Source organism: Leucoraja erinacea, chromosome 25, assembly GCF_028641065.1.
Source record: "Leucoraja erinacea ecotype New England chromosome 25, Leri_hhj_1, whole genome shotgun sequence".
NCBI classification, from domain to species: domain Eukaryota; kingdom Metazoa; phylum Chordata; class Chondrichthyes; order Rajiformes; family Rajidae; genus Leucoraja; species Leucoraja erinaceus.
In genome coordinates this window covers 31523306-31535759 of record NC_073401.1, presented here as the reverse complement: position 1 = coordinate 31535759, position 12454 = coordinate 31523306, and the positions used below count along the sequence as shown (strand labels likewise).

At 42.7% G+C, this 12454-nt stretch overlaps 1 protein-coding gene across 1 annotated transcript in view; it reads right to left on the bottom strand.

The window, feature by feature from the left end:
• Positions 1-2196: 2196 nt before the first annotated feature.
• piwil1 (piwi-like RNA-mediated gene silencing 1) overlaps positions 2197-12454 on the bottom strand; it is a 35173-nt gene continuing 24915 nt past the window's right edge. Inside the window, exons 15-20 of the mRNA XM_055655499.1 lie at positions 10174-10277; positions 8772-8842; positions 7584-7734; positions 7379-7504; positions 7133-7280; positions 2197-6185 (exon numbers count right to left, since the gene is read on the bottom strand). Coding sequence (XP_055511474.1) covers positions 6069-6185; positions 7133-7280; positions 7379-7504; positions 7584-7734; positions 8772-8842; positions 10174-10277 — 717 coding nt within the window. The 3' untranslated portion in view covers positions 2197-6068. The remainder of the gene's footprint in view (positions 6186-7132; positions 7281-7378; positions 7505-7583; positions 7735-8771; positions 8843-10173; positions 10278-12454) is intronic.

Below are 12454 nucleotides of genomic sequence, written 5' to 3'. Positions count from 1 at the left end.
CACCTGTTTAGTTTAGAGATACAGCATGGAGACAGGACCTTTGGCCCACACTGACCAACACTCACCTCTACACAAGTTCCATTCTACACACTAGAGAACATTTACAGAAGCCAATTAATCTACAAACCTCCGTGCCCTTGCAATGTGGGAGGAAGTCAGAGCATCCAGAGAAAACCCACATGGTCACAGGGAGAAAGTATAAACTCCATACAGACAGCACCCGTAATCAGGATGGAACCCAGGTCTCTGGCAATGTAAGGTAGCAACTCTACCGCTGCGCCAGTGTGATGCCCTCTCGTTTCTTTGTTTCTACCCTACCCCTCCCCCCGTGTGACTCCATCTTCTCGCTTACCCCCTCCCAGTCGGGTTTTACCCACCACCCAAGAGCACACCTTACCCCTCCATCTCACATCTCCACTCACTGTCCTGACGCAGAGTCTTGACATAAAAACCTCAGCACCTCCCTCCCTCCCTTCCACAGATGCTGCCTGACCTGCTGGGTTCTTCCAGTTTGTTCTTTGCTCTAGATTCCATCCGCAGCCTCTCTTCACCATTAACGAGGCAAGGCTTTGGAACTAGAGGCATCTCGGATGAAGCTGTGTTTCTGATTTAGAACCAGCTGCCTGGTTTCGAGGCAAGGATAGTGGCCAGTGAACAATGCCCATTCTGTGAGCTGCCCTAGTGTGGCAAACATTCCCATTGCCGGCGACAACCACAACCCTCATGCTGCTTCAACACAACATTCAGCTTGTGTGGAATATTCAAACGTGAAATGATTGTTGCTACAATTTCAACACATTTCCGGGCCACCCATCTTCAATGGTGCTGATTGGCAACTCATCTTTACTGTAAGAGCAGGATTGGATTCCCCTGAGGCGGGGTGTGAGTCGGCTGCCACACATGAAGAGGATGGGGGGGGTGGGGGAATGGGGCAGCCTCAGAGGGATCAGCTGCTGGCGGATGAGGCAGGGCATGAGCTGGGTAAACGGCTGCTCCTTATTCTCGGGCCGGTCATGTCCCACCGACAAACATCACAAGATAGGAGCAGAATTAGGCCATTCGGCCCATCGTCTAGTCTGCCATTCAATCATGCCTGATCTATCTCTCCCTCCTAACCCCATTTTCCTTGCTTCTCCCCAAAACCCCCGACTCAGTCTGAAGAAGTGTCTTGACCCGAAACATCACCTATTCCTTTTCTTCTGCGATGTTGTCTGACCTGCTGCCCAGTTACTCCAGCAATTACAATTTGTTAAAAAGTGATATTTCCCTGATGATAAATTGGGGAAGGTTTGGCACGGACATGGTGGGCCACAGGGCCTGCTCCAGTGCTGTGCTGTTCCCTGCTCTGTGATTAGGCCCAGATTGTCATTTGGGGAGGTCCAAACGAAATGCCGTTTCTGCAGCCATACATTACAAACAAATAGACCCAAGACACAACATAATTTACATTTGGTTGCGCTGTGGGAAGGCCAAAAAAACGATCAGCCACTGCACTCTACCCCCCCCCCCCGATTGAGAAGACAGGGAAATGTGGTTGCGAGGGGAAGGTAGATCAGCCATGATTGAACGGCGGAGTAGACTTGATGGGCCGAATGGCCTAGTTCTGCTCATGACTTACAAACCACATGTTGATGTGCAGAGGGACCTGGGTGGTCTTACACATGGAATAAGCTGGGTTGACATGCAGGTGAGGGCAGCAATTAAAAAAACCATCTTTATTGAAAGAGGATTTTAATGGAGATCAAGACATTTTGCTCCATTTACACGGGACCCTGGTGTAGCTACATCAGCTAAACCATGTACAGGTCTCATCTTACTAAGGAATGTGAAAGTGCAAGGGAGGGGTGTAGCAAAGACTCATCAGGTTGGATTTTGAGATGACAGGTTTGCTGCACAAGATGTGCAGTGTATGGATCTGTACTTTCCAGTTTAGGAGAATATTAGGTGCTATTAAACTGCATCATATTCTTACTGGATTTAACAAGATAACAACAAAGACAGTACATCCCTTAGCTAGAGTGTAAGACCATGGTTGGTCTGAAAATAATTTGGCCATTTAGGTCAGGTGAAATTTGGTGTGTTACGAATCTCCAATGGGCTGGAAACTCAGCAAAGTCTGATAGATACTTCAGATTTAAAGAGATTCAAGAGACATGTACAGGAAAAGGGCCTCGAGGTTTAAAGTGAATTGGCCATAATCTTAGACTGGGCGAGCTGGCATAGCACTTTGACAACAGGCCATACAACACAACTTGTCCATGCTGCTCACGATGACCATCTAACCTGTCCCATTTTCCTTGCGTTTGGCCCATACCCTCCTGAATCTTTCCTATCCATGTACCTGTCAAAATGTCTTCATTGTCATTCATAGTATCTGCCTCAACTACCTCCTCTGGCAGCTCATTCCATACACTCACCAGGTTGAATACAGATGGAGCCTTGGATTAAATGACTTGAGTGAAAGACTGACTGTCTAGGCAGCAACCGGACAAATATCAGATTAGTTTCTGATTGAAGAATCCACATGACTCTGTGTCATGGCTTTCATGCCTTATTTATGCACTGGCATACAGGTAACCCCAGAGTATGGCTGTTAATTCACAAATCACTATGTAAACATTTGAGATATGGAATAAAAATCACCCAGAGAACTTGTTAAAGAAACGGAGCCAACTCACATTTCTTGATATCTGCTAATGTAACATTGGGTAATCACCACTCATACATTTAGATCACTTCAAAAGTGAATACAATTATTTTCAATAAGCTGAATTGACACAATGGGCACGCAAAGACAAATAAGGTACAAAACAAGTTTACGTGCTTAATAACGGAATCTTTATTTTAATCAATCACCATTAGACAGACACGTGGCATTATTCATGCCAGTAGAAAGCATGACCTAAGCAGAAAGGCAGTCAGAGGCATCAACAATGATCAGAGCCCATCCTCGGAGCAGATTCACACAACAGCTACCCCCAAACCACATGCTGAAGGGATTTCTGGCTGGTTTCTCCAAGAGGCCAATTGATACACCAGCTCTTCTGTGCATCACTTCACCAGGTTAAATAAAACATACACAACCAAAGGATTCTTTATATGATATGGCTCCACTTGCACCTTAAAAAAAAAACTAGCCACTCCTACATTTGCACAGAGTTTAGTTTTACACAAAGCATGCTGTAAATTGGCAGGTGTGCAAAGTCCCAATGGACTGGTGCTGCATGGCAGGTAACAGTAACAGACAAATGCCTAAAAGTATTTAGTGGATGGACATTTGGGTGTAAGGAAATGAGTCTATTTTAAACTCTGAGCGACACAAGTTAGTTTATTATCACCAACCGTGTAGTATCTTGTAACCTGGTCACTTCACAACTGCTGGTGTTGGCCAATACACCATTATACTCCTAAAGCATCCTAACAAACTAATAACTACTTGTGAAGATTTGAGGCTCTTAATTTTGATATGGGCAATATCTGCATTTAACAATTATGCTTTAGTAAAATCGTTATGAAAAACACCATCAGGTACAAATATTTAGAGCACCCCAGACTGTTCCTACCACGTAACCACCTTAGCAGAACCAAATAAACCTTCCCCAAAACGACTGCGACAATTGATAGCCCCTACACGCACAAGATGCCAACATTGACATTTCATCGGGGACATTTTCAAAAAGCCTATTTTAATAACTAATTAAACCAAAACAACATCCAGTAGTTAAAAGTACCACAACCTTCCAAAGTGATTTGAATAAATGTTTTACACAGAAAAAACTAAGATTTATAATGAAATAAAGCACTTCTTGAACAAGATATATTAATAGAACAAAGTAATGGAGTAAAATAAGCTCATCTCAGTAGTTGACACAACTCAAGCTTGACAATCAGCGTCCACGCCTACCATAGTATTTGACGAGGGGGTTCACAGAGTGTAAACGCATCATTTTACAGAGTGGAGCAAGAGGAATCCCTGTACAAGTCCACAACCCTCACTGGATTCATGCGGGAAGGCAGACAACTTTTCTCTCCATGTAGGAAAATCACAAAGACACGGAGTGCTGGAGTAACTCAGGGGGTCAGGCAGCATCTCTGGAGAACATGGATAAACAATTCCGGCTTGAGACCCTTCTTTAGACGGATTGATTGACCGTGCGGTGGGGAGAAGAGGTGAAATCTGGAAGAAAGGAGGGGCAGGACAAAGCTTGGCAGGCAATAGATGAACCCAGGCAGGGGGAATTTTTGATAGCCAAATGTTTGGACAAAGTTCAGAGATGAAACGACAGAAGTTGAGATAAAAAGGATTGCAGTTGTGAATTGTGAAGCAATAGTAGGTGGAAGGGGTGCGGGCGGGGAGAAATAGGTGCGAGCCAAGTGGTGTACAGTGGAGGGGGAAGAGACAGTCTAAAGAAGTGTCCCCACTCAAAACATCACCCATCCATGTTCTCCAGTGATGCTACCTGACCCGCTGAGTTACTCCAGCACTGTGTTCTTTTTTTTTTGCATCTGCAATTCCTTGTTTCTACCATGAAAACTCACATGGTATCTTTTAGCAGCAAAAGCAATAAGTAAATGTAAGGAACTATAACTGCTATAGCCCCTAGTCCCAAGAGGGAAGTTTATAGGATAAGCGCGATATCTAATGGGACTACGCCATTTGTTCAACCTTTTTCCAAAAAATGATTGAAAACGAGTCTCAGCCTGGAACCTTGGAACGTTTAAACTTGAGAACAAAGCCTGTCCAACTTCCAACATCTGCAATTTTGTTTTGCATACGAGGCATCCGTAACTGTAGGGGGTAGAGTAGAGAACACCAAAAAAATCTTCCTGCAAGAAGTGTGCAGTTTGTCTCCAAACCAAACCTAAGATATATTTGGCTCAAGGTGGTGCAGCACAGATTCAGTAGATAGATAAGTGGACACAAAGTGCTGGAGTAACTCAGCGGGTCAGGCAGCATCTCTGGAGAACATGGATAGGTGACTGTTCAGGTCTGAAGAAGGATCTCAGCATGCGAGGGCATTGTACACATGCTGGTCTCATATCTTCTCTGCTACCTAACCCGATTTCAATTCCAATACAATAAATGTTCTCTGTTTAAATTTTTACCAACCCTGTTATACACACGGGTAGTAAAACATAAAAGGACACAAAGTGCTGGAGTAACTCAGCAGGTTAGACAGGATCTCTGGAGAACACGGATAGGTGACTTTTGGGTCGAAGCCATTCCTCAGATCCGAAACATCACCGATCCATGTCTTCCAGAGATGCTGACCAATCCACTAAATTACTCAAACACTTTCTTCATTTTAAGTATGAAGTATCTTCACTTCCTTGTTTCTTCACTGGAAAGATACCAAGAATGAGGGGGTCACCCTGTGACCATGAAGTTAAAGAACAATCAGTTTATATGCACTGACGTTTAGAAGTATAAGAGAGTCCATCTCAAAGCATTTAAGATTCAGAGATAGAATAGATGCATGGAAGCCAATGTCAAAATCAAAATGAGACAACCAAGTTTTCATTAGGGTGTAGGGCCTCAGCATGGAGACAAGAAAGCAATGAATGTTTGTAATTAAAGGCCTATGCAAGCAACAAATTTCTAGTCGCTGTTCAAGGGATCAATTCCTGAATGGCAGAATGAAAAATGTAATTCATATGTTTTTGGATTACACGGTCAGGACTCCTGAAGAAATTCTCAGCCACAGTGGGAGGGCAGCATGTCCCTGTCTTATCAAAGAGCAAGTGGCATCGCAGCACAGTGGCTGTTGACTCAGTGATTATTGCAAGGATGTGAACGTGAAGAACAAGTCCCCCTATCCTCTGCCACACAAGGCCACTCGGGCAACAATCAACTAGGATTCAATTTGAGAGCAGAGGAAGATTAGCCACAAGCACTGAACTTCTGTGGTTGCAGAAGGCATCAAATTAATTAATATGCAGACAGATGGAATGCAAACATTGAACATTGCCCTGATCTACAAAATATATTCTTGATAAATTGCACACTCTTTTAAAAATCCCTTTTCTTTGACAGAGTTCACGACTGGAAACTTGATTGCTTGTGATATTCATAGGTAATAAAGTCGGTCAGCTAACGCCAGACTGGGCTCTCGATGAATACTCTGCCCCACCAAGAATGCCAGCTTGTGGGCATACTGGCAAGGGGCGGGCACACGGATCACACCCTAGAAAACAATAGGTTTGTTCACAATCATTAGGATTTGAAAATATTGAACTTCTAATACAAAATGTAATTGTTTCTTTTAAACTTTAGGTGAAATGAAATCCTTTTGAATAATTTTTAAAAGTGGCCTTTGCACTCCATCTGCAATTGAGAGCCTGCTCCAATCTGCAGCACAGGTTGCTTAAAACATGGTCAATTGCATTCAATCCGTTTATTTGTACTGGCAACTCAGTTTGCATTTTATCCAATTTCAATTTAAATCCTCTGAAATGTTCTTGTTTATGTTTTTTAAAATATGGGTTTGCTTCAACTTTCCAACGTAAACAGCCAACCATTTGCTCTGAAACTATTCCCCCTTGTTCTAGATTTCTTCCACCACCGACAGGGAAATGCCTTCACCTTGTCAAGCCCCACAGAACTGGAATGTTTCAACCGGTTCATCTCCCACACCAATTGGAAGGGTTTAGTCCCAACCTCCCCTCACAGAATCATTAATGTGTTCAAAGAATCAACATAATGAACCTTTAGCTTTAATGAATGGGCATCTCCCCATGCATTGTATTTCATGTAGTCTCACTAACTACTAGTTGTAGAAGGATTTACTAGACCTACTTTTACACCCCGTCCTTGCATTAAGGCCAATTTCATTACACACTAAATTCTGCTTTAAATACTGATACATCTCAGTCTATCCCCATTTCATCTTTCAAGCAACCTTGTCCTCTTCCAATGCACACTGAATATTGAGTGGTGACAGTACACATGGGCAGAGATGAATGGCCAGGAAAAAGTATATTGAAGATGCAAATGACAGAGAGAACTGAGACATGCACAAAGTTAAGTTAAAAATAAGTCTACACTCAATAATTTGCTGGCACTCTTTAAGGAGGACTATTTTAAAACACCAAGGCGGGTGGATTCAGTATTTGTAGTGAGGATTTCACTTACCGGCCAATTGTAATACATGTGGCACAACTTGTAGGTTAGCCGCTGCATATAATCTGGTTTCAGGTTACTGTTGTCAAACACCACGTTATAGTGTGTCGGTGTGACAGTACCAACCTTCACCGACTGGCTAACTATATAGAAGTCGTACCTGAATCATGGGGAAAGAACATGCCAACGTTTGATATTTACTTCCAATATTTTAGCAGCTAAAATCCTAACATTTTGCACAATTCTCTGATACATTACCATTCTGGTCTTGTGACATCTGTATCAATGACAGTTCCGGGTGGCGGGTTCTGTAATCTTCCTCCCGCTTGTGAAAAAAATCTGGCATTGACACGCTTCTTCACAACAATCACTGATAGCTTTGGACTAAAGAGGGAAAATATACACATTAAATCATTACAAAAAACTCAATGAATGAATGTTTGAGAATGTTTGCATAACTTACTTGTAGTCGGGCAGGTATTTCAAACAATCCAGCAATTGTGGAATCTCGTAATTTACCACTGTGTTGAGCTGTCCATCACCAACTCCATCACGGTACACAATGATGCGACCAGGCAGACACTTGTTGCATGCGTGCCACGCCTTTAACGCAGCTAGGAAACAAATACACTCACTTAAGCAACACCACTGAACTTACCAAAAGGGAACTGTTCTAATGCTTTTGAGTTAAACTCAAAAATTTGAATCCAAATAAAATCTGCAGGACATTGAAGTGTCTGTCGTTTTCTGAGAGTTACAGCCATACAGCACATAGCTACCTGGATATTTGCCAACATTAGCTCCACTGGCTTCAATGTCCTGGCAATTCAAAAGCTTGGATGTTGAATCTGTCTCCAAAACCCACAGCTATGAGGTACTGATTTTTGACCGTTTCAAGACTGCCCGACTTCAATGCCAATTATATCAATTTGTGATGATATCAGCAGCACCACCCGCCCTCCAAAACCTCAGAATTACCCTGGAAGATGATGTTTAAAATTGCATTTTTCACTACATAGAAACCCTCATCTCTTCTGTCATTCAATAAGATTGTGTTTGATATTTTACTTGCATCATGTTCTGCATTTCCCACATATCCTTTGGTTGCCCCAGCATCTAACAAATCTATCAGTCTTTGACTCTACACAATAGTTGCATTCATAAGAAAACTAGCATTTATGAAAACTGCATTCTAAGAACAATGATGTCAATGGGGTAAAGGGGGTCGAGAGTGCAGCAATAACTATGGTATTTATCTCCCAGCAGGTCTTCAAAAATAAGGCCTTTCCAACAGCTAAAAGTTTATTTCTGTTATTGCAAGCTAAAAGGACTGAACCCTGTATCTGACATCATTCCGTGTGTAGCAATAGAAGTGAACGGTGGTTACGTGCAGCAAAAGTGGCAACCCTTGGTATTAAAAGTCAATGGGGGGCTTGCCCTAAATGTTCACAACACCGAGGAGCCGACTAGCAACTTCAGGAAGGGAAAGCAGAGGATTCATCAACCCGTCTACATCAGGAGGATGGGGGAGAGAGTCAACAGCTTCAAGCTGTTGTCATAATCATTTATTGTATATTTTCCAGATTATTAATAGGCCAAGTGCATCTCCAAGTCTGGTCAAAAGTTGATGTAAGTAGTATGTACACCCTACCTTGCAAGCAAACTTTCAATCCATCTACAAGTTCTTGTCCACGATCTTGAAAGATACAGCGGGAAAACCACCTAGTCACAAAACTCGGTTAAGCAGAAATTCTTCAATCACAAAAACTGGTAGATCAGTACTTTACCCTGACCATCATGTACTACAATCCATCACCCAAAGTTTGCCAACATATTTGCACTAATGTCAAAAATAAGTTTTGGAAAGCCTGAAAGATATGCATTCAGAATCTCAAAATGATATGTAGAAACAAGGAACTACAAGTGTTAGTTCAGAGACACAAAGTGCTGCAGTAACTCAGCGAGTCAGGTAGCATCTCTGGAGAACATGGATGGTTGTCAGGACCCTTCTTCAGATTCTGATGAGATCCTTTTTTTTCTAGGAAAATGTTCCTGATGGAACAGAGAAGAGATCTGCTACATTTCTGTAACCCCAAAGCACTACTCCGTCTGTTCACAATCCATTCTAAAGCTCAACAGTTACGGGTTAGGTGAAAAAAATTTAAAAACCTGTCGGTACTAAAAGTCTGAAATAAAATTAAATGCTGCAAACCTTTAGCTGGTTAGCATCTGTGCAGAAACAGTTGACATTTGAAATTGAAGATCCTACATCAGAGCTGTGAAAGCTTTAAAAAATTTTTTTTAAAATGGGTTGGTTTATCCCAAAATGCCAAGCAAGCGTAGTGTTAAGGTGCAGGGATTTCTTCTCCGTGGATTGTCACCTTGTCGTGGTGGAGAAGCTTGTGTGGTCCTGAGAGCGATGCCATCTGGAGCTATGCTCCTAGTAGGGCCACCCATGGCGGTAAGGTCGAGGTGGAGGTCCCCGACAAAGAGCATTCCAACCAAGACCTCATTGGTGGAACAGGGGAGGATGATGGCTGACTTTAGTGAAGCGTCACAAAGGCTGGGAAGGCGGATGAAGTCTGCAGCAGAAAAGTCTTGGACTCCACGCCACTGGATCCTGACCCAGATCTGTCAAGGACCGTGGGGTGGCTGTGCGCCAGTCTCCCCACGTTAAACAAAGTCACGCACAGGCATCCACCCAAAAGAGGACAGTCATACTCGTTTCGAGTGACCGCCGATGTATGTATGTATGGGATTGCTGGTCGGTGTGGACTCGGTGGGCTGAAGGGCCTTTTTCTGCACTGTATCTCTAAACTAAACTAAATTTAAATCCTATGCAGGGTTGTAGATGAATAGTTCATATTGCTAGAGTGGCTTCTTCAAAAAGGAAACAGTTAATTGACAAGCTTCTGAAACTGTGACCATTGAATTTTATTTCAACCTAACAACTCAGGGCAGAACTGTGATATTTCAGTTGAGGTGGAAGAATGTTTTGGACAACATTCCCAAATAGTAATAGTTTTCCAATGACAAGTTCAATTAGAGCTCACCTGGTTATTGTCTGATTAAGACTGGCAACAAATCCTGCAATTGATTTTCTTCCAGCAGCATTATCATGGTAACAGTCAATTCCAATCACCATCAGCTGTTTGAGCTGTAAAATATTCACCATGTAAAAATCACCCATGGTTTTAGATACAATTAAGTATAAATAATCTATACTGCAACATTTATCCAAATTCTAAAGTGAGAATCACTACATCTCAGAACCAATCTGCAATCCAGGACCATCAGTATGGCTGGGACAATTCAGAAATATTACAATTTTGAAGCTATTTTCAATTAAAAGAAATTGAGGTGGAAAAAAAAAACAAAGGACAACACTACCTGAAGATGTCAATAACTACCAATGTGCAGTACAGGTTTGTTTCTGCAGTGTTTCACAACTTATCATGCCTAGTTTTGATTAAACAACAACACATGTTGGTGCTGTCTGTATTTCAACTTTTTAATGAAGTGCTGAGCATTTGGGATGTCAATGACTGATATTTCCACTAATGTTCTTTACACAAGTATATCCAGTCAAATATTGGACGAGGGAGATTGATGGTAATTAATAATCCGAGGAATAGCTCTGATGAATAAGTCTCCCAGCTCCTGTTTAGAAGAATAACACAAGTGGACAAGATTTGAAGCATTGTGGCATGTCGAGTCTTGACTAGACAGAGCCACAAGGCTCTTGAGGAAGGACAGTGGAGCATTAGGGACATTTCTTTAAAAAAAATAAATGCAAGGCATTGTTTTTATTTCTGGTCTCCAACAAATTCCATTGTTAAAGTCATAAAACACAGAAACAGGCCCTTTGGTCCAACTCGTCAATGTCAACCAAGATGCCCCATCTAAGCTTGTTCATTTGCCTGCGTTTGGCCCATATCCCTCTAAACCTTTTTTATCCATTGACAATAATTTCACAATTCACAATGTTAGTATCTGAATTCCCACGCACTCAGTCAGTGAGCTTGCACTTGTCCAATGTGGAATTAAAATGCCTCCATAACTATTGCAAGCATCGTGCCTTGAAACATTACTGACTAATTGACACTTCCACTGTTTTCTTGGCTTTGTGGTCATTTGAATCCACGCTGCAGATGGCTTAAACAATGCCTCATTCTCCCGTACCACAATACCAGAAAGGTCTAATATTTAAGGGTGTATGCTGCTTTGATCTTTATGAAAAGCTGAAACTTTCAAGGGATCACTAGACCAAGTGGGACCCCTCACTCACCCGTTCCCCCAACGCAATATTCTACCACTCACCCATAGCCCCCAACTGTGCAGGGGCTGCTCATTTCCCCTTATTCACCCAACCTAATTTTAAACGTTAAAAAAAATGCTATTGCACTTGCTAGGGCTGGCAGGACTCAGTGTCCTGGGATTGCAACATTGTAGCGGGCAGGGCTACAATCCCATTGTGACGTCATAGCTGTAACTGCCAGTGCAGATGGAAGAAATATTTCTCAAAGTGGGATTTTGTGAAGATAAAAATGTGAATAACTTGTAAAATATAACAGGAATCTGAACGAAACTTGATTAAAAAAAACACACCATAATACAATTGTGAATAAGCTGGTGCAAAAATTGTAGCGCAATCGTGTACCGTTTTGGCGTAGTTAAGGTAATTCCTGAATCAGACAGGCAGACTCACAAACAAGTTTTAGTAATATACTAGACCAAGTGCAGACCCGTTGGGTCTGCTCCCCAACGCAGCCGTTCCCTACCCGTAGCCCCCACGGGAGAAGTGGTCCTCCAACTCAAGCCGTTCAGGACTCAGCAGTGACGCTGTCTTTAAATGGCGTCTTTGAGGCGAGCTGCGGGCGCCAGCAGCCGTTATGGTCGCTGGCCAGCAGGAGGCAACAAAATGAGTGAGTGGTGGGGGGGGAGGGGAGAAGGATTTTATTAAAAATGTGTACATAAACATGACAAAATTTAATCAGGAGTGGATACTTGGGAATGAAAAGTGAAATCTCTGGGTCTGGTGTTGGCGTAGCAACGAATCAAAGGCTGGCACCCACAGGCTGGCAACCACGTCAGGCAGAAACACAGCCAGCCAGCAGCCACAGAGTTTTAATATTATATAGATATAATATTAACACTAGACCAAGTGTGACCCGTTGGGCCCCATCCCCCAACTCAGAGGGGGTGGGGTGGCATGCGGAGTCACACGGGAGGGAAGGTCTCTCTGTCAAACCTTCCCATGTGGGAGGGCGAGGTGAAAATCTCACTCTCTCCTTACTCCCCTTGAAGCTGCTGATCCCAATGTCCCTGTCACCT